Source organism: Notolepis coatsorum, assembly GCF_963971535.1.
Source record: "Notolepis coatsorum genome assembly, chromosome: 3".
In the NCBI taxonomy this organism is placed as follows: Eukaryota; Metazoa; Chordata; class Actinopteri; order Aulopiformes; family Paralepididae; genus Notolepis; species Notolepis coatsorum.
Window position 1 is genome coordinate 169,491,636 of NC_140167.1, and position 20,120 is coordinate 169,511,755.

The 20,120-nt window shown below is 43.9% G+C and overlaps 1 protein-coding gene across 2 annotated transcripts in view; it reads right to left on the bottom strand.

Annotated features, from left to right (window-relative positions):
• Positions 1–20,120, bottom strand: part of wdfy2 (WD repeat and FYVE domain containing 2) — a 135,871-nt gene that overhangs the window by 99,882 nt on the left and 15,869 nt on the right. For both annotated transcript variants that reach the window (XM_084310045.1, XM_084310044.1), the window contains exons 4-5: positions 2,165–2,219; positions 1,654–1,804 (exon numbers count right to left, since the gene is read on the bottom strand). In XM_084310045.1, the coding sequence (XP_084166171.1) occupies positions 1,654–1,804; positions 2,165–2,219 (206 nt within the window). The remainder of the gene's footprint in view (positions 1–1,653; positions 1,805–2,164; positions 2,220–20,120) is intronic.

The window sequence follows — 20,120 nt, forward strand, 5'->3', positions numbered from 1 at the left end:
CATTCATTCATTCATTCATTCATTCATTCATTCATTCATTCACAAAATACACTCCAAAACGTTCCTGTAAACATGTTGTGATCTGTGTATTTACCACGTGGAGAAATAAAAAATAATTGAATTCGACATTTACGTTTTCTAAGCAAATATACTCGGATTTTTTTTTTTGCCGAACCACTCCTCTCTGGGCTCAGTGATTTCACGTCACCAGTGCTACTTTCTAACGTGAGGCCAGTGTTTGTTTACATTTTCATTTCATTCAAAGGATCTGAACCGATTGAAGTTTTTTTTTTTTATCCACTTTTTCTCCCATTTTCTATATTTTCTCTCATCCCAATTTCGTATCATCCAACTCAACCCTCCCCTGTCACGAACGCTGTTTCTTGCCTCCCACAAGCCGGCTGCAATGTGGACTAAGTCATACATAGCACAAGTCCCCTCCGGTACTTGAGGTAACAGCAGTCGCATCTTTTCACCTGCGCAGCTCGATCTCTCAGTGGCGAGGATGGGAGGCTCACGCTGCCCCCGACACTTTCTGATTCTACTGCGCAGGCGCACCAACCGACCTGTAGGAGTCGCTGTCCACAACGCCCGATCCCCACCCATCAGTTTCCCACCCCCTAATACGGCCAATGTGTATTAGTACGGACGACCAGCTAAACTGAAAGCAAATGTGGAGCGGGGCTCGAACAGGCGAGCCCAGCGTCTCCAGATTTAGTGGCGAGCGCCTTGCCCACTACGCCACGTAGCCGCCCCTGAACCGATTGAAGTTTATGGATACCATGACTGTGGTAAGTTTTAAGGGGCTAGCGTTACACAATAAATGAGTTATAATAATACCACGAGTGTGGATTCACTCGCCCAACCCCTGTAGCCGTGCATCGCAGTCATGAAAGGGGCTAACTAGGTTGTGACTGTCCTATTCATCAATCTCACAATATTCGCTAACGTTAGACAGATGGAATACAGCCTTCCATCTAAAAACATAAATTAAAACATACCACAGTCATGGTATCCATAAACTTCAATCGGTTCGGATCCTTTGAATGAAATGAAAATGTAAACAAACACTGGCCTCACGTTAGAAAGTAGCACTGGTGACGTGAAATCACTGAGCCCAGAGAGGAGTGGTTCGGCAGAGTATATTTGCTTAGAAAACGTAAATGTCGAATTCAATAATTTTTAATTTCTCCATGTGGTAAATACACAGGTCACAACATGTTTACAGGAACGTTTTGGAGTTGTATTTGGAGTGTATTTCGTGACTGTAGGGAACTTCAGGGTAAAGGTCTGACCCACTTCCAGTGATGAAGCTAAGCTACGCTAACGGTGCGGGCGTTCCCTAAGCCTAATGCATGCAGAGAGACAAAAAAGGTATGTATCTTCTTGTCTAACTCCAGGGAAGATGTTAAATAAGCTAATTTCCCAAAATGTTGGAGTTTTCCTTTAACAGTATGTAGTGTGTTAGTGAAAGGTTAACAGTCTGTAGTGTGGTAGTGAAAGGGTAACAGTCTGTAGTGTGGTAGTGAAAGGTTAACCTTCTGTAGTGTGGTAGTGAAAGGGTTAACCTTCTGTAGTGTGGTAGTGAAAGGGTTAAGCCACCCGTGAGGAGGAACCGTGAGGCCCTCGGGTCGGGCCCGGGAGGAAGGATACTGCAGGCCAGAGACCCAGGCCGCGGTGCGGTAGAGCCCCAGCTGCTGCCCGCTCTCCGAGCAGTGCCAGGTGAAACTCTTGTCCTGGCCCGTGCTCAGGACCCACTCCATCTCCAGCACAAACAGCACCATGGTCACCTTTCCCTGGTGGGCTGCGGGAACACACACACAAAGACACACAGTCAGAGACACTCGGACGCAAACATTCTTTGGTAAATAAATGGTGAATGGTGCATTTATAGAGCAGCTTTTATCCAAAAGCGCTTTACAATTTTTGTTCCTCACATTTTACCCATTCACTCACACATTCACACACCGACGGTGGGAGGCGACCGTACAAGGTGCCGACCTACTCATCAGGAGCAATTAGGGGTCAAGTGTCTTGCTCAAGGACATTTCGACATGCAACCATACTGTCCATACACTCCATTCCAGCCATTGACTAAATCAGTAGACAAAGATGCACACGCACACGTGCAGACACACACATGCACACACACACCCTTTCTCACCCTGGTAGGTGTGCGCTGGGGTCATCTTGTTGTAGTCTTCAGACAGGATGAACTCCTGGAAAGCAGGAAATGGAAACAATCATGATTAACCCTTTCACTACCACACTACAGAAGGTTAACCCTTTCACTACACAAGGTTAACCTTTCACTACCAGCAGTGGAAGGGTTAACCATTTGGTAGTGTGGTAGTGAAAGGGTTAACCTTCTGTAGTGTGGTTGTGAAAGGGTTAACCATCTGTATTGTCGGATGTATATTTTTTTATATATTTTTTTCTTACACTGTACTGTATATTTGTATGTCTTGTATGTCATAAATGTCTTGATGAATTGAAAATAGAGGACCCTTATGTAAACAAGACGAAAGTCTTTTTCTGGTCTGCATCCTCTTAGCAGTTGTTTGTATTGAGCCGATTTTCAATCAATCAATCAATCAAAGCAGTGAAAGGGTTATAACATTCTGTAGTGTGATAATGAAAGGGTTAAATGATGTGTTTGTGGCAATCTTGATTGTTGCATTGATAAAACAAGACCTGACCCCTGGTCTCTTTGAACGGGAAGTCGTCCGTATCCAAGAATCTGTCGTGCATTTTCTTTCATTAGAATCTGAATCTGAAAGTAGTTTTCACATACAAGGAATTTGATTTGATCGTTTTTGGTGCGACATTGACGGACAGACAATTATGGTAGAATAAAAAATTAAAAGGTGGAATGAAATAAAATGGAATATAAACTAAATGAAGATAGAAGCACAATATAATATAATATAACTTTTTAATTGTTATTAAAATAGGAATAGGCCAGGGCTGTACAACTGTGCATGATGCAACGTTCATTATTTAAACTCACTGGTAAATTACTGACAATATAGAATGGTTCATTTAAAATAAAAATGTCCATTTAGACCATGTTCTAAGCCTGTGTTATCCCGTGGTTTAAATCAAATCAAATCAAATGTATTTGTAAAGCCCACAGTCACTAATGTCCCCATGGGCTGGACAAGTCTTCTTTAAACAAGTCAAGAAGAAACATCACAATAAATCATGAACAAATCCAGATCAAGAAATCCAAAACGACACTCCCAGACATACCCCGGTGAAGGTAAGGAAAAACATAGCAATAGGAAAAAAGCACCACAGGCAACGTGGAGGAGAGAAACCTTAGAAGGGCCATTCAAGGGGGGATCCGCCTTCTTGGATGTCGGTGATAGTGTTGCTATGGATGATCGATGGGTGGAAAATAAAACAAGCGAAATAGTTGGTATGTATGTACATATACGTGTAATAACACACAAATATGTACATGCAATAGCAACTGGGGTACATAAGAAAGTTTTTGAAAGATTTCAATATAATAGAGCTAAGAACAACAACAACAACAAAAGAGAAAGCACGAGTGCTAGTATGAAAATAGGATAAAGGAGTCATATTCTGTTTGCACATGAGTATGTAATCCGTTCGGATCCATTTTGAAGTATCTCCATGAGACATCCACCACCTTGGTCATCTGCATGAGACATCCACCACCTTGGTCATCACCACGAGACATCCACCACCTTGGTCATCACCACGAGACATCCACCACCTTGGCCATCACCACGAGACATCCACCACCTTGGTCATCACCACGAGACATCCACCACCTTGGTCATCACCACGAGACATCCACCACCTTGGCCATCACCACGAGACATCCACCACCTTGGCCATCACCACGAGACATCCACCACCTTGGTCATCACCACGAGACATCCACCACCTTGGTCATCACCATGAGACATCCACCACCTTGGTCATCTCCACGAGACATCCACCACCTTGGTCATCACCACGAAACATCCACCACCTTGGTCATCACCATGAGACATCCACCACCTTGGTAATCACCATGGGACATCCACCACCTTGGTCATCTCCACATGGGCAAAACAGAGTCCATTCTCTTCGGTTCAAATAACAAACTCAGCAAGACCGACGGCTTCTCAGTTACAGTGGGTGACAATATTGTCACAAGGAAAGATGAAATTACCTACCTGGGTTCCATCCTAGAGGCTAATCTTTCCTGTGACAAAATGGCATCCAATGTACGGTAATAAAAAAAAGTCAACCAACAAACTCGATTCTTGTACCGGATCTCCTCTCTGGTAAACAAGAATACCCTGAAGACTCTGGCAGGAGCACTCATTCAAGGGTACTACGACTATGTTTGCCCCTCATGGTACCAAAGCACCTCAAAGGCACAAAAAAAACAAATTACAAACATCTCAAAACAAACTAGTCAGACTACTGCTTGACCTGACTCCTAGAACCCACCTCACCCCTGCCCACTTTGACAACCTAGGATGGCTTAGAGTAGACGACAGAGTACAGCAACTTGCAATGGGCCTGGTCTACAAGATACACTACATGACCAAGGTACCCATGTACATATCAAAATACTTCCCAAAGGTCAGTGAATACCACGATCACAACACCAGAGGGAGCTCCACAAATCATGTTAAACTCAGATTCGGCTCAAACAAAGGACTAAACACGTTTCGCAATTATGCCACATCAATGTGGAACGCCCTACCCAAAGCTGTAAAGGAATGTGATTATGTGAATCACTACCCACTTTCAAAAACACTCTCAAAGAACACCTACGGGAGACTGCATTTCGAAACTGGCCCCTACAAAATGTCCTAACCCAGTTGTACAGTAAATGACCAAGTATGGCTTTGTCAGTATTCCAATGTACAGTGTACAGTGTCCCCCCCACCCCACCTCCAATGTACAGCCCCCGCCCCCCCACCCACCCAACCCCACCTACCCAACCTCCTCCAATGTACAGTTTCTACGTCAAATGTATATACACTCTTTTTCTGGACACTTTTTGTATCACAAACAGTACTGTATTTGCAAATCTGGTATGTCATAAATGTATAGATGTAGCAGTACTGTCTATCTGTATGTCGTGTGTGTCATATTATGATGAATTGAAAATGGGGGACCCTGATGTAAAGAAGACGAAAGTCTTTCTCTGGTCTGCATCCCCTTAACAATTGTATGTATTGAGCTGTACTGTACCCATTCTGCAATCTGTTAATAAAGTTTTCAATCAATCAATCAATGGGACATCCACCACCTTGGTCATCTCCACGAGACATCCACCACCTTGGTCATCACCACGAAACATCCACCACCTTGGCCATCTCCACGAGACATCCACCACCTTGGTCATCACCACGAGACATCCACCACCTTGGTCATCACCACGAGACATCCACCACCTTGGCCATCACCACGAGACATCCACCACCTTGGCCATCACCATGAGACATCCACCACCTTGGTCATCACCACGAGACATCCACCACCTTAGTCATCACCACGAGACATCCACCACCTTGGCCATCACCACGAGACATCCACCACCTTGGCCATCACCACGAGACATCCACCACCTTGGCCATCACCATGAGACATCCACCACCATGGCCATCACCACGAGACATCCACCACCTTGGCCATCACCATGAGACATGTCCACCACCTTGGCCATCACCATGAGACATGTCCACCACCTTGGCCATCACCATGAGACATGTCCACCACCTTGGCCATCACCACGAGACATCGACCACCTTGGCCATCACCATGAGACATGTCCACCACCTTGGCCATCACCATGAGACATGTCCACCACCTTGGCCATCACCATGAGACATGTCCACCACCTTGGTCATCACCACGAGACATCCACCACCTTGGCCATCACCATGAGACATGTCCACCACCTTGGCCATCACCACGAGACATCCACCACCTTGGCCATAACCACGAGACATCCACCACCTTGGCCATCACCATGAGACATGTCCACCACCTTGGTCATCACCACGAGACATCCACCACCTTGGCCATCACCATGAGACATGTCCACCACCTTGGCCATCACCACGAGACATCCACCACCTTGGCCATAACCACGAGACATCCACCACCTTGGCCATCACCATGAGACATGTCCACCACCTTGGCCATCACAACGAGACATCCACTCACAGTGGATGTTTAAAGGGGAGTCGGTTCAGTCCACCGCCATCTTGATAACAGAGACTAACACCACCAGACCCCCCTGTCTCTCCAGACCTCTCTTGGTGTGGCCTGAGGTGTGGCCAGCGGCAGCAACCACTCCTCTAGAGTGAAATCCAACTGAAATCCAACCCACACATCAATCCAATACAGAAAATGCAAACAAAGCACCAATACCATGTTGTCATCGTTTGCCAAGAGGTCACTGTTTTATTACAGATTCTACATTTGAAACTTACATCGCATTTAATTATTTTCTTTCCCTAAACAACGGCATTGGGGGCGCCGTGCCACTATGACAACACACCAGCGCCACCATGTGTTTAAAGATATATTTCAATATCTGAAATTAAATGGGCGGCTAGGTGGTGTAGTGGGCAAGGCGCTCGCCACCAATGCAGGAGACGTTGGGTTCGAGCCCAGCTCTCCGCATTGCTATCAGCTTGGCTGGTCGTTCATACTAACACAATTTGCAGTGTTAGGGGTGGGAAAGCTGATGGGTGGGGATGTGGACAGCGACTCCTACAGGTCGGTTGGTGCGCCTGCGCAGCAGAATCAGGAAGCGACGGGGGCGGCGTGTCCCTCCCACGCAGACCCCCGCCGCTGAGAGATCGCGCTGTGCAGGTGAAAAGATGCGACGGCTGCTTCCTCGAGACAGCGTTCGAGACAGGAGAGGGTAGAATTGGACGATACGAAATTGGTATGGGAGAAAAATAGAAAATGGGAGAAAAAAGTAGATAAAAAAAAAATCTGAAATTAAATGAAAAGAAGAAATTATAATAAAAGATCATACTGTCTTACTTTTCTACTAAATAATCTACCATCCGTATATTACCACCTACCTCCTAATACATCTATACTACTATGTACTCAAGACTGTAGCACCAAGTTCAACACTGTTTGACGAACATCGTTACTCAGCTGAAAGAGTTGGACCCTTCCTGCTGACTTGTCATACAGGACCTGTAAGTCGCTTTGGATACAAGCGTCAGCTAAACGACAAAATGTAAATGTAAAAAGAAAACCAGCTTGGGGCAAGCTTAGAAACACGCATCATTATGCCTTACCTTGACTCAGTCTATTTTGCTGCTATATTTTATACTTATTTTATGTCTGCACTTTTCTGTAAATTTTCATTCATTCCCGTCCCATATGCCCGTCTTTTTTTCTTTTTTTTTTTTTACTGCTGTGAAGCACTTTGAGCTGCAATTCTTGTATGAAAGGTGCTATACAAATACAGTTTATTATTATTATTATTATTATTATTATTATTATTATTATTATTATTATTATTATTATTATTATTGTCCAATACGTGATTGCTGTAAAAGTAGAATCTGTAATGCCACCAAACAGCGACATCTAGGCAGAAGAGCCCACTTAGTATTGCATTTTGATTAACATTTTTGGTGCTGGAAGAATCAATGTGAGATTTCCCAACACTTGGACACGTGCAGTATATCACTTTACTGGTTAACTGGTTCTGCGCAAAAAACGAGTATTCTCGTTATTGCCGTCCAACCTTGGAGAGCCAACCACGAGTATACTCGTTATTGGATCCGTTTTTCTTTTATTCGCTATTGCCATTCATAATTCATCGGGGCAGCCTGTGCATGCTGTTCTGAATTGTCTGAGCTGGCAGACGGTCAATACCGCCCTCTAACGCCTTCGGCCGCTATTGCACTCCATTTGAAACAATGTAGTTTGTTTTCTGGGCCGAGCTGAGCCGTGCGGGCGGGGTTTAAATACTCCGGCAGGACAAGCGCTTACAACGATGCATCAACTAGGCTGCCCCCCCCCCCCCCTCGTTCATATGCAATGCCGGATAACGTGGGACGGACCTCCGTGACCAGTACACTATATATCCAATCTTGCGATGATCTGATATTTTTTTCTCCCGCGATCGAAGCTGTCTGTGTGGACTGTGCGTGTGCTGTTTACCGTTGGTCACATCACAGCATGCAGGAGCACGCCACTCCAAGCCCCCTTTCATGGGTGCATGAGGAGACATAATAACGATAATCTAGCATTGATTTCAGGAAGATTCGATAATCAGGCGAAAAATGACAACGTGATAACTGGATTTCACTAAAGGGCTATTTTCGCGTCTTTTCCTGCGATTACTCAGAATCACCCAAACTATACTCATATTCACCACGGTATAAAACGGAAATGTCCGGATGAAAAAACAATCTGTTTTTTGCATGTTGACCAGAAGAAACTCACTGACAATCGACAGCGTTAATTAGGGGTGTAACGATTCGACCTCACAACGATTCAATTACGATTCTTCAGGCAACCATTCAATGCATCATGAAATCTCTTCATTTGACCACGATTCTATTCGATTAATATTCTTAATTTTCTCCCCATTTCTATTTTTCTCCCATCCCAATTTCGTATATCCAATTCTTCCCTCCCCTGTCTTGAACGTTGCTAGACTATGCCTCCCACAGGTCGGTCGATTAATTTTCTATTAATTTTTGATAGATTTTCTATCAGTTAATTCCCCAAAAGAATTTTAATACACAAATGGCTGGGGGAACTGATTCACTCAGCATGAATGGACTATAGGTCAATAAAAACAATACACACAAAAAAAATTTAATTTAATTTCTATTAATTTCTATTATAATCGATGCATCGAATCGAACACATTAGAATCGATGCATTTCGATTAATAGATGCATCGTTACACCCCTAGCGTTAATATTCCATAGCTATAATATTTCATATAGTTTAAGCACTCGCATTCTCTCCATTGAACAAAGCGATGGCAGACAACTGCCAAATGACCGTAGCGCTCTCTGGCGTTCAATGTGTTAAGCTTTAAAAGGTAGAACCTGTAGGCCTCTAGGAAAAAGGGCCCTGCAAGACATTGCACTTTGTTTAAAATTTTTGTTGTGGTCTGATGTTTGGGTCGGATTACAGTGGGTATAGGGGGGCGGGGTTGCTACTGCTGGCCACACCTCAGGCTCTACCAAGAGGTCTGGAGAGATTCACACTATAATAAGTTACTAAACTCCTGCACACACGTCGGACCCAAAAAATTATAATAAACAGTAAACAAAGTGCAATGTTAACCCTTACACTGCCGCACTACCAACCGGTTAACCCTTTCACTGCGACAACACATAGAAGGCTTTCACTGCCACACAACAGCAGGTTAACCCTTTCACTGCCACACTACAGAAGGTTAACCCTTTACTATCACACTACCGACGGTCGGTAGTGTGATAGTAAAGGGTTAACCTTCTGTAGTGTGGCAGTGAAAGGGGCAGGGCCCTTTAGCCCAGCCAAGTGTTGGGAAATCTCCCATCGATTCTTCCAGCACCTGAGCAAAGGCTGGACTGAGTGGGGGAGTCAAGTCAAGTCAAGTCATTTATTTATATAGCGAATTTAAAAGCTCAAAGAGCCGACCAAAGTGCTATACAGTAACTACAAAATGAAAAACGATAAGACAGTCACACAGTCTAACAGAGGACAATACAGCATGACAAAAGACAATACAGTAGGACCACAAGACACTAGGAGTATACAACAGACGATACAGTATGACATACAGTAGGACAGTAGACATGTTATGACACAAACAATATACAGCCGACAATATAGTCAGACTAACCGATGTTATGGGACTATGCAAATGACAATAAAGTACCTGGACACTGTACAGAACAGCAACACAAGGGGGGCCGAGTAAGCACTAGGCTGACAGAGAAAATTGTAGAGAGAATGGTAAGGGAGCGGGGATTAATCCTAGCCAAATGCTACGGAGTAGAGGTGGGTTTGAGGCGGGATTTAAAAGCATCCACAGAGGGAGCAGATCTTATGTCTGGGGGAAGACCATTCCATAGCCTGGGGGCCACTGCTGCAAACGAGCGGTCACCTCGAGTTTTCACCGTTCTGAAGAAAAGCCATTCCCAAGGGGGTTCGGATGACTGAGGTTCTATTGTAGGTGCCGTTCAGATAACTGAGGTTCTGTTGTACCCACTGTAACATCAGTCCTCACTCCACGAGAGGTATGTAACACCGACCAACTCTCAAACTTTGTCTGTCTGAGGGAGACAACAGCTGTGATTGGGGGATCAAGAAAAGAGGGCGGGCTTAAGATAGGTCCATTCTGCCACATAATTAAATACACTACAAATAATTTGCCTATATTTATTGTAGCCTATAATATAACAGATAGGGCATACAGAGCCTCATCTGCACCTTTGTTTACACCAGTGTTTCTCAAAGTGGGGCGCAGGGGGGGCGCAGAGGCATGACAGGGGGGGCCTTGAGATTTATAAAAAAAAAAAAAAAAAAAATCACTAAAGTGCTATCTGTTGCAGCTGCACTGTTCTCCATGAAAATACAATTTCTCAAAATCTGAAAATCATTATTTAATAAAACACCAAGTTACTCTGGATAAAAAAAACCTTTACAGACAACATTGAGAAAGCTTCCTGACACATCTCCATCCAAACTCTTGGAAGAACTCTTTGAAATCTCATCTGATACCACCTGGAGAGCTAGTTTCAGAGTGTGGTGCTGAGTACCAAGTATCTCATGATGCAGCAGTTAAGGTGTTGATACCATTCAGCACCACATACAGTATCTGTGTGAAGCTGGCTTTTCATCCATGACAGCTCTGAAAACAAAATATAGGGCCAAGTTAAAGAAACTTGAAACAAGTTGAGCCTTGAGGATGACATGCGTGTTGCCTTGTCAAAGACTGACAGCAATAAAGACTGTTTGCTTATTTCCTATGTTCGCTTTGTAAATTCCCAGTCACTGAGTGAAGATCTGCTGTTTTGCAAATATGTCAAAAACAGAGCGACAGCTGATGAGCTCTTCAAAATGATTGACAGTTACCTGACTGAAATGGGAGAACTGTGTGGGCTTTTGCTCTGACGGTGTGCAGGCCATGGCAGGAAAAAGGAGGGGGCTACAGGCACTCATCAAGGGGGTCTCACCAAACGCGCAATGGACGCACTGTAAATTCACAGAGGCGCTAACGTCAAGACAGCTTAGCCCTGAGCTGAATGAGGTTGTGACAGAAGTTATAAACGTGGTAAATTTCATCAAAACCCGACCCCTGAAAGCGCGCCTGTTCTCTGCGCTGTGTGAGGAGATGGGAGCTGACCATTCTGCAGTGCTGTTTCACAGCGAGGCAAGGTGGCTCTCGCGAGGGAAGGTGTTGTCGTGAGTCTTTAAACTACGAGAGGAGATTCGGGTGTTCTTGGAGGAGAGCATGCAAGAAGCTGCAAGCAAGTTCAATTATGAACATTTTTTTTTTTTTTTTATCTTTTTCCCCCTCCATTTTCCTCCGATTTTCTCCCCATCCCAATGTTAGTCGTATGCCAATTCCCAATCCCCTTCCTGGTCGCTGCGCACTTACCCCCCACAGTCAGATCATCTGGGAGAGTGGAGGCCATCACGTGCTTCCTCCGACACACGTCCAGCCAATCAACCGCTTCTTTTCACCTGGCAGCGCGGATCCTCCCTGAGAGGGCGTAGCGTGTGGAAGGATCACACTATCCCACTCAGGTCCTATCCACGCTTAGCAGGCGCCCCGACCGAACTGTAGGAGTCGCTGTTTACAACGACCCGGACCCACCCCGCCAGCTTCTCCCACCCTCTAATACAGCCAATTGTATCAGTGTGAACGGCCAGCCAAGCTGGTGACAACCCCGGAGCTGTGAGCTGGACTCGAACAGGCGAATCCAGCTCATAGCTCCGGGGTTGGTGACGAACGCAATCTCCGCTACGCCACCTAACCGCCCCCAATTATGAACAATTTCTGATGAAACTGGCCTATCTCAGCGATGTCTTTGGAAAGCTGAATGAATTAAACCTTCAGCTTCAAGGTATGTTGATATTTTTTGTCTTCTAGTATCTGTCAAGTCTACTCTGAACTAGAGTATACTAGTGTCTGTCTGTTTGTCACTAAATGCAATATGAATTGATTACAAAAGGACCCCAATTGAAACAAGCCATTGGCTTTCTTGGGTTTTTTTTAATCCTATTTAGTTGACCTTGTACTTACGTGATTTTTTTCTGCAAACATCTAAATAAAGTATTCTATTCAATTAAATTCAAGGAAAAGATAAATACCTACCTGACCTGGCAAACAAGATCACTGCATTCAGTGGAAAGCTGGAGATGTGGGGCAGGCGCCTTGATGAACAACAGACTGATGTCTTTGAGAACCTGACTGAGTTTGCTGAAAGCAGTGTTTCTCAAGTCACCACAGTGATCCCCTGTCTCAGGCAGCACATCTCTTCCCTGAGAGGATTTCCCCCCTAACAACAGTGCTCAGTATGACTGGGTGGTGGATCCATTCAATGCAGCAGGTTGGTATTTTATGTTATTGACTGACTAATTATGACATTTGTGCTGTAGGCTACATACATTTTATTTATGTTGTACATTATATAATAATAATAATAAATAATAATAATAATAATAATAATAATAATAATAATAATAATAATAATAATAATAATAATAATAATAATAATAATAATAATAATAATAATAATAATAATAATAATAATAATAATAATAATAATAATAATAATAATAATAATAATAATAATATGCTACTATCTAGCTGGAATGGATTGTTGTAAAACTGAAACGTGTTGTGTTTAATTTGCAATTAATTACAAATAAAGTATCTCTGCTGATTTCAGCTCTGCTGAAGAGGAGCAACTCATCGAAATGACCTCTGACTCCACCCTGAGGCTGAGGTTTACAGCTCAGACACTGAGTGAATTCTGGCTTGGTGTTGAGAGGGAGCATCCACTCATAGGGCAGAGGGCTGTGGGCATCCTTCTTCCCTTCGCCACATCCTATCTCTGTGAGTTTGGATTTTCAGCTGTTGCTTCATTGAAGACAAAGCACAGGTCTAAGCTCAACATTGAGCATGACTTGAGAGTGGCATTATCAAGCCTGCAACCTCGTTTTGAAAAGATGTGCAGTGCAAAACAGGCTCATTGCAGCCACTAATGCTGTGATGACTCACATAATTTACTTACATTTTCTCTTTTTTCACAAAGTTTTCTATCTATTTAAATTTTTTTTTAAAGCAGTGTCCTTGAATTGTATTGCAATGTTACAAGATGTCTCTATTTTTTTTAAAGCACAGTCTTTGAGTGTGTATTGGACTGTATTGTTATGTTGTTGCACAATTGCACAGTTGTAAAGTGGTTGCACAATTTGAACGGTCACGATATTGGTGTTATTTCAATAAATTTAAACATGGCCCATTTCATGACTATTTTGTTGGGGCGAGGGGGGGGGCCCAAAATATTTTGGTCCGCCAAAGGGGGGCCTGACAGAAAAAGTTTGAGAAGCACTGGTTTACACTGTTTATTTTTTCCTCATATTCGGATAAAATTTGATTGCCTATATTTATGGTAAATGGTGCATTTATATAGCAGCTTTAACCAACGTGCTTTACAATTTTATGTTCCTCACACTCACCCATTCACTCACACACCGATGGTGGAGGCGACCGTGCCAACCTGCTCATCGGGAGAAATTAGGGGTTAAGTGTCTGCGTTCAAGGACACGCTGCCCGGGAGGAGCGGGAATCGAACCGGGGAAACTTCCGACTACCACACGACTGCTCTAACTTCTGAGCCTCCTACCTCACTGTCTTTCCCTTATGTCTTTCTACTATTACCCTCCCCCCTCCCCCATGCTGCTATGATGCCCCGAAGTTCCCCAAGGAAATCAATAAAGGAATATCTTATCTTATTATTACATGGCAGGCAATCGGATGCACTGCTATACCACTTTGTCACCGCCTACACAGATTATGGGTCCTAAACCGATACAGAGTATTGATCCATTACATTTACTGAACAGCCAATAGAGTATTGATCCATTACTCAGACTGTTAGCTTTGGCGTCGCTGAACAAAGTCTATTGACATGTAATCCATCGTTTCGCCATCAGAGACGTCAGGCTTTTCAGCAGCAAGAATCTCAGAAGAACAAGTTCATGACGATTTCTGATTTCTGTTGCACATCACGTAGGGGTGGACGGTATAAACGGTATACCGTATAAACGGTATGAATTTGCACTACGGTATGGATTTTGACTATACCTTCATACCTTGTGACTGGTAGACTAGAGCAGCTAGTCACAGCAGTAGCAATGACGTTAACGTTACTTGACGATTCACTCAACGTTTGCAGTGGTCGTTGCATAGTGTTTTAATTGTACTGAGTTTTTCTCCACTTGCCATATAGTTTGGGCATTTCAATTTGGCTAAGGAGGCTGAGATGAGACTTGCTTTAGCGCAGCAACGGGCTAACGTTAGCCGCTAAGCCAGTGCTTCTCAAACTTTTTCTGTCAGGCCCCCCTTTGGCGGACCAAAATATTTTGGGCCCCCCCCCCCCTCGCCCCAACAAAATAGTCATGAAATGGGCCATGTTTAAATTTATTGAAATAACACCAATATCGTGACCTTTCAAATTGTGCAACCACTTTACAACTGTGCAATTGTGCAACAACATAACAATACAGTCCAATACACACTCAAAGACTGTGCTTTAAAAAAAAATAGAGACATCTTGTAACATTGCAATACAATTCAATGGACACTCAAGACTGCTTTTTCAAAAATAGAGACATCTTGTAACATTGCAATACAATTCAAGGACACTGCTTTTAAAAAAAAGAAATAGATAGAAAACTTTGTGAAAAACGTGTGAAAAAAGAGAACATTTAAGTAAATTATGTGAGTCATCACAGCATTAGTGGCTGCAATGAGCCTGTTTTGCACTGCACATCTTTTCAAAACGAGGTTGCAGGCTTGATACTGCCACTCGCAAGTCATGCTCAATGTTGAGCTTAGACCTGTGCTTTGTCTTCAGTGAAGCAACAGCTGAAAATCCAAACTCACAGAGATAGGATGTGGCGAAGGGAAGAAGGATGCCCACAGCCCTCTGCCCTATGAGTGGATGCTCCCTCTCCACACCAAGCCAGAATTCACTCAGTGTCTGAGCTGTAAACCTCAGCCTCAGGGTGGAGTCAGAGGTCATTTCGATGAGTTGCTCCTCTTCAGCAGAGCTGAAATCAGCAGATACTTTATTTGTAATTAATTGCAAATTAAACACAACACGTTTCAGTTTTACAACAATCCATTCCAGCTAGATAGTAGCATATTATTATTATTTGTGCCTCAAATAGATTGCTATCAGCTCTATCTTTAATCTTTCAAAATGTTCAGTTGCTATCGCTATTAGCTCTATCTTTAATTTTTCAAAATGTACAGTTGCTATTGCATGCACTCATCTGTGTTCCACTACACACATGAGTGCATGCTTACCAACTGTCCGTCTGCAACACTACTATCACCAACATCTAAGAAGGGAGATCCCCCCTTGAATGGCCCTTCTAAGGTTTCTCTCCTCCACACTGCCTGTGGAGCTTTTTTCCCTATTGTTAGGTTTTAGTGAGTTTTTCCTTACCTTCGCGTGGGGTATGTCTGGGAGTGCTTGCATTCTTTCATTTATTTGCATCCATCTAAAAATGTTTGCACCTTATGGTGTTCTTGTTCTGTTCTTGACTTATTGTTATGTTTTCTTCTTGACTTGTTTAAAGAAGATCTGTACGGCCCATGGGGACATTGACGTGTGTTGTCGGGCCCTATAAATAAATTTGATTTGATTATTATTATTATTATTATTATTATTATTATTATTATTATTATTATTATTATTATATAATGTACAACATAAATAAAATGTATGTAGCCTACAGCACAAATGTCATAATTAGTCAGTCAATAACATAAAATACCAACCTGCTGCATTGAATGGATCCACCACCCAGTCATACTGAGCACTGTTGTTAGGGGGGAAATCCTCTCAGGGAAGACATGTGCTGCCTGAGACAGGGGATCACTGTGGTGACTTGAGAAACACTGCTTTCAGCAAACTCAGTCAGGTTCTCAAAGACATCAGTCTGTTGTTCATCAAGGCGCCTGCCCCACATCTCCAGCTTTCCACTGAATGCAGTGATCTTGTTTGCCAGGTCAGGTAGGTATTTATCTTTGCCTTGAATTTAATTGAATAGAATACTTTATTTAGATGTTTGCAGAAAAAAATCACATGACAGTAAGTACAAGGTCAACTAAATAGGATTAAAAAACCCAAGAAAGCCAATGGCTTGTTTCAATTGGGGTCCTTTTGTAATCAATTCATATTGCATTTAGTGACAAACAGACAGACACTAGTATACTCTAGTTTAGAGTAGACTTGACAGATACTAGAAGACAAAAAATATCAACATACCTTGAAGCTGAAGGTTTAATTCATTCAGCTTTCCAAAGACATCACTGAGATAGGCCAGTTTCATCAGAAATTGTTCATAATTGAACTTGCTTGCAGCTTCTTGCATGCTCTGCTCCTCCAAGAACACCCGAATCTCCTCTCGTAGTTCAAAGACTCGCGACACCTTCCCTCGCGAGAGCCACCTTGCCTCGCTGTGAAACAGCACTGCAGAATGGTCAGCTCCCATCTCCTCACACAGCGCAGAGAACAGGCGCGCTTTCAGGGGTCGGGTTTTGATGAAATTTACCACGTTTATAACTTCTGTCACAACCTCATTCAGCTCAGGGCTAAGCTGTCTTGACGTTAGCGCCTCTGTGAATTTACAGTGCGTCCATTGCGCGTTTGGTGAGACCCCCTTGATGAGTGCCTGTAGCCCCCTCCTATTCCCTGCCATGGCCTGCGCACCGTCAGAGCAAAAGCCCACACAGTTCTCCCATTTCAGTCCATGTTCTGTCAGGTAACGGTCAATCATTTTGAAGAGCTCATCAGCTGTCGCTCTGTTTTTGACATATTTGCAAAACAGCAGTGACTGGGAATTTACAAAGCAAACATAGGAAATAAGCAAACAGTCTTTATTGCTGTCAGTCTTTGACAAGGCAACACGCATGTCATCCTCAAGGCTCAACTTGGCCCTATATTTTGTTTTCAAAGCTGTCATGGATGAAAAGCCAGCTTCACACAGATACTGTATGTGGTGCTGAATGGTATCAACACCTTAACTGCTGCATCATGAGATACTTGGTACTCAGCACCACACTCTGAAACTAGCTCTCCAGGTGGTATCAGATGAGATTTCAAAGAGTTCTTCCAAGAGTTTGGATGGAGATGTGTCAGGAAGCTTTGTCTCAATGTTGTCTGTAAAGGTTTTTTTTATCCAGAGTAACTTGGTGATCCTTTTCTGTGTTTTATTAAATAATGATTTTCAGATTTTGAGAAATTGTATTTTCATGGAGAACAGTGCAGCTGCAACAGATAGCACTTTAGTGATAATTTTCTGTAATCCAAAAAAAATAAAAAAATTAATATTTTTTTTTCTTTTTTTATAAATCTCAAGGCCCCCCCTGTCATGCCTCTGCGCCCCCCCTGGGGGGCGCGCCCCCCACTTTGAGAAACACTTCGCTAAGCTAACGTTCTAACGTGACTCCGCGGCACCAGTTGTACCCCTTCAGAAGCATTTATATTAATAAATAAATTAATTAATTAATACAAATTAATATACCGAGCTTGGCTGGCCGTTCACACTAATACAATTGGCTGTATTAGAGGGTGGGAAAGCTGGCGGGTGGGTCCGGGTCGTTGTAAACAGCGACTCCTACAGTTCGGTCGGGGCGCCTGCTCAGCGCGGATAGGATCTAAGGGGGGTAGTGTGATCCTTCCACACGTTACACCCTCTCAGTGAGAGTCCGCGCTGCCAGGTGAAAAGAAGCGGTTGATTGGCTAGACGTGTGTCGGAGGAAGCACGTGATAGCCTACACTCTCCCAGACCGACTGTGGGGGGTAAGTGCGCAGCGACCAGGAAGGGGATTGGGAATTGGCATAACGACTAACATTGGGATGGGAGAAAATCGGAGGAAAAAGGAGGGGGAAAAAGATCAAAAAAATATATATATTATACCGTGATATACATTTTAGACCATACCGTCCAGCCCGTCATCACGGCTCTTAGTAGCAGATAGTAGGATTGGGGAAATTCCTAGATACCGATCAAAATGTGTGATTGTACTGTAACATAATCAAAGACCAGAACAATTAAGATTTAAGGCATTGTTTTTGATTGATGCCTTTTTCTTCAAGGGATTGTTCTACAGGGGGGCAACAGTGGCTCGGGAGGTAGAGCAGTCATCTGGTAATCCGGAGGTTCCCGGTTCGATACCCGCTCCTCCCGGGCAGCATGTTGAAATGTCCTTGAGCAAGACACTTAACCCCTAATTGCTCCTGATGAGCAGGTTGGCACCTTGCACGGTTGCCTCTGCCGTCGATGTGTGAATGTGTGAGTGAATGGGTAAAATGTGAGGAGCAAATTGTAAAGCGCTTTGGATAAAAGCGCTATATAAATGCAGCCATTTACATGGTTTTGGGCTGAGCACCCAGCTAACAACCCTATAACACCAGAGCTGCTCACCATATCTCACTAGATATTAACACTTCCTTTGGACAATCCTCCTCCGATTTGCTTGATTTCGGAACGAGATGCAAAATACTTTGAAAATGGACACATTGATCCTCCTCACTACTTTTAAGGACTCTATCGCAGAGTTGTTTACACACACCTGCAACTGTCACCCAGCCTTTCAACTGTAATGTGTCTGTTCTGCTTCATGTATTACATACCGTGTCATTTCATTTGGTTTGTTTCTTTGATGCGTGTTTTAATTATTTCCCTGACCTCTGTGATGTCACGTTATCACGTTGTCACCTCTGTGATGATCATCCGTCTCTTTAATAAAACATTTGTATCCGGGCGGCCGGGTAGCGCAGCGGACTAAGCGTCTGTCTACCACCGCAGAGACACTGGTATCGAATCCAGCTGTCAGCGGTGCCTCCGGCTCGGCCGGTCGTCATACTGACACAATTGGCAGTGTCAGCGGGAGGGAAGCTGGTGGGTGGTAATCTGGTCGTTGTAAACAGCGACTCCTACAGGTCGGTCGGGGCGCCTGCACAGCGAGGAAGGGATCTGGGTGAGGTAGTGTGCCCTCCCACGCGTTACACTCACCCAATGAGAGTCCTCGCTGCCAGGTGAAAAGAGGCTGCTGGCTGTCTCCTATGTATCGGAGGAAGCATGCGATAGACTTCAGGGCTCCCTAGACCGGCAAGTAGGGGGCAAATGCGCGCAACGGCCAAGAAGGGAAGGGGGGAATTGGCATAACGACTAAATTGGGATGGGAGGAAAATACAAGAAAAATAGGAGGAGAAAAAGTGGATCAAAAAGAATAAAACATTTGTATCCCCTTTCCCCGTTACCCTTCGAGAGGCCCTTTTGTCCTCTCGCTAGGCCGTCATTGTAAATAAGAATTAGTTCTTAAATTGACCTGCCCGGTTAAATAAAGGTTAAATTAAATAAATAGAAAAGAACAACTCAGACAAATGCACTCGCCCTCCCATTTGATTATGAGGTTAAATAGGATTACGTTGGGAGTATTAACAGGAAGTCCAAGAACGATTCAAACGGCTTTCCACAAACAATCAAGAGACCGCATGGCTATAAACCGTGAAGCCGGTAGTTCTCTAACCTCATCTATCGGGCTGCATTGCCTCAGTAACCCAGCCGTTCTGATCCCCTTAAGAGCTAATCGGGCAATCGTGTGGGAGATTACTTGAGAGCCGCTCCCTCCTGACTATCGATCAGTGCAGAGTAGCTGGTGGAGGCCAGAGGGAGAGACACTAGAGAGAGAGAGAGCGAGAGCGAGAGCGAGAGCAAGAGCGAGAGAGAGAGAGAGAGAGAGAGAGAGAGAGAGAGAGAGAGAGAGAGAGAGAGAGAGCTCTACTGTGACATGAAGCAACATGAGAGCATGACTGAATCAGTCCTGACTTACTGGCCCTGCTCTGAAT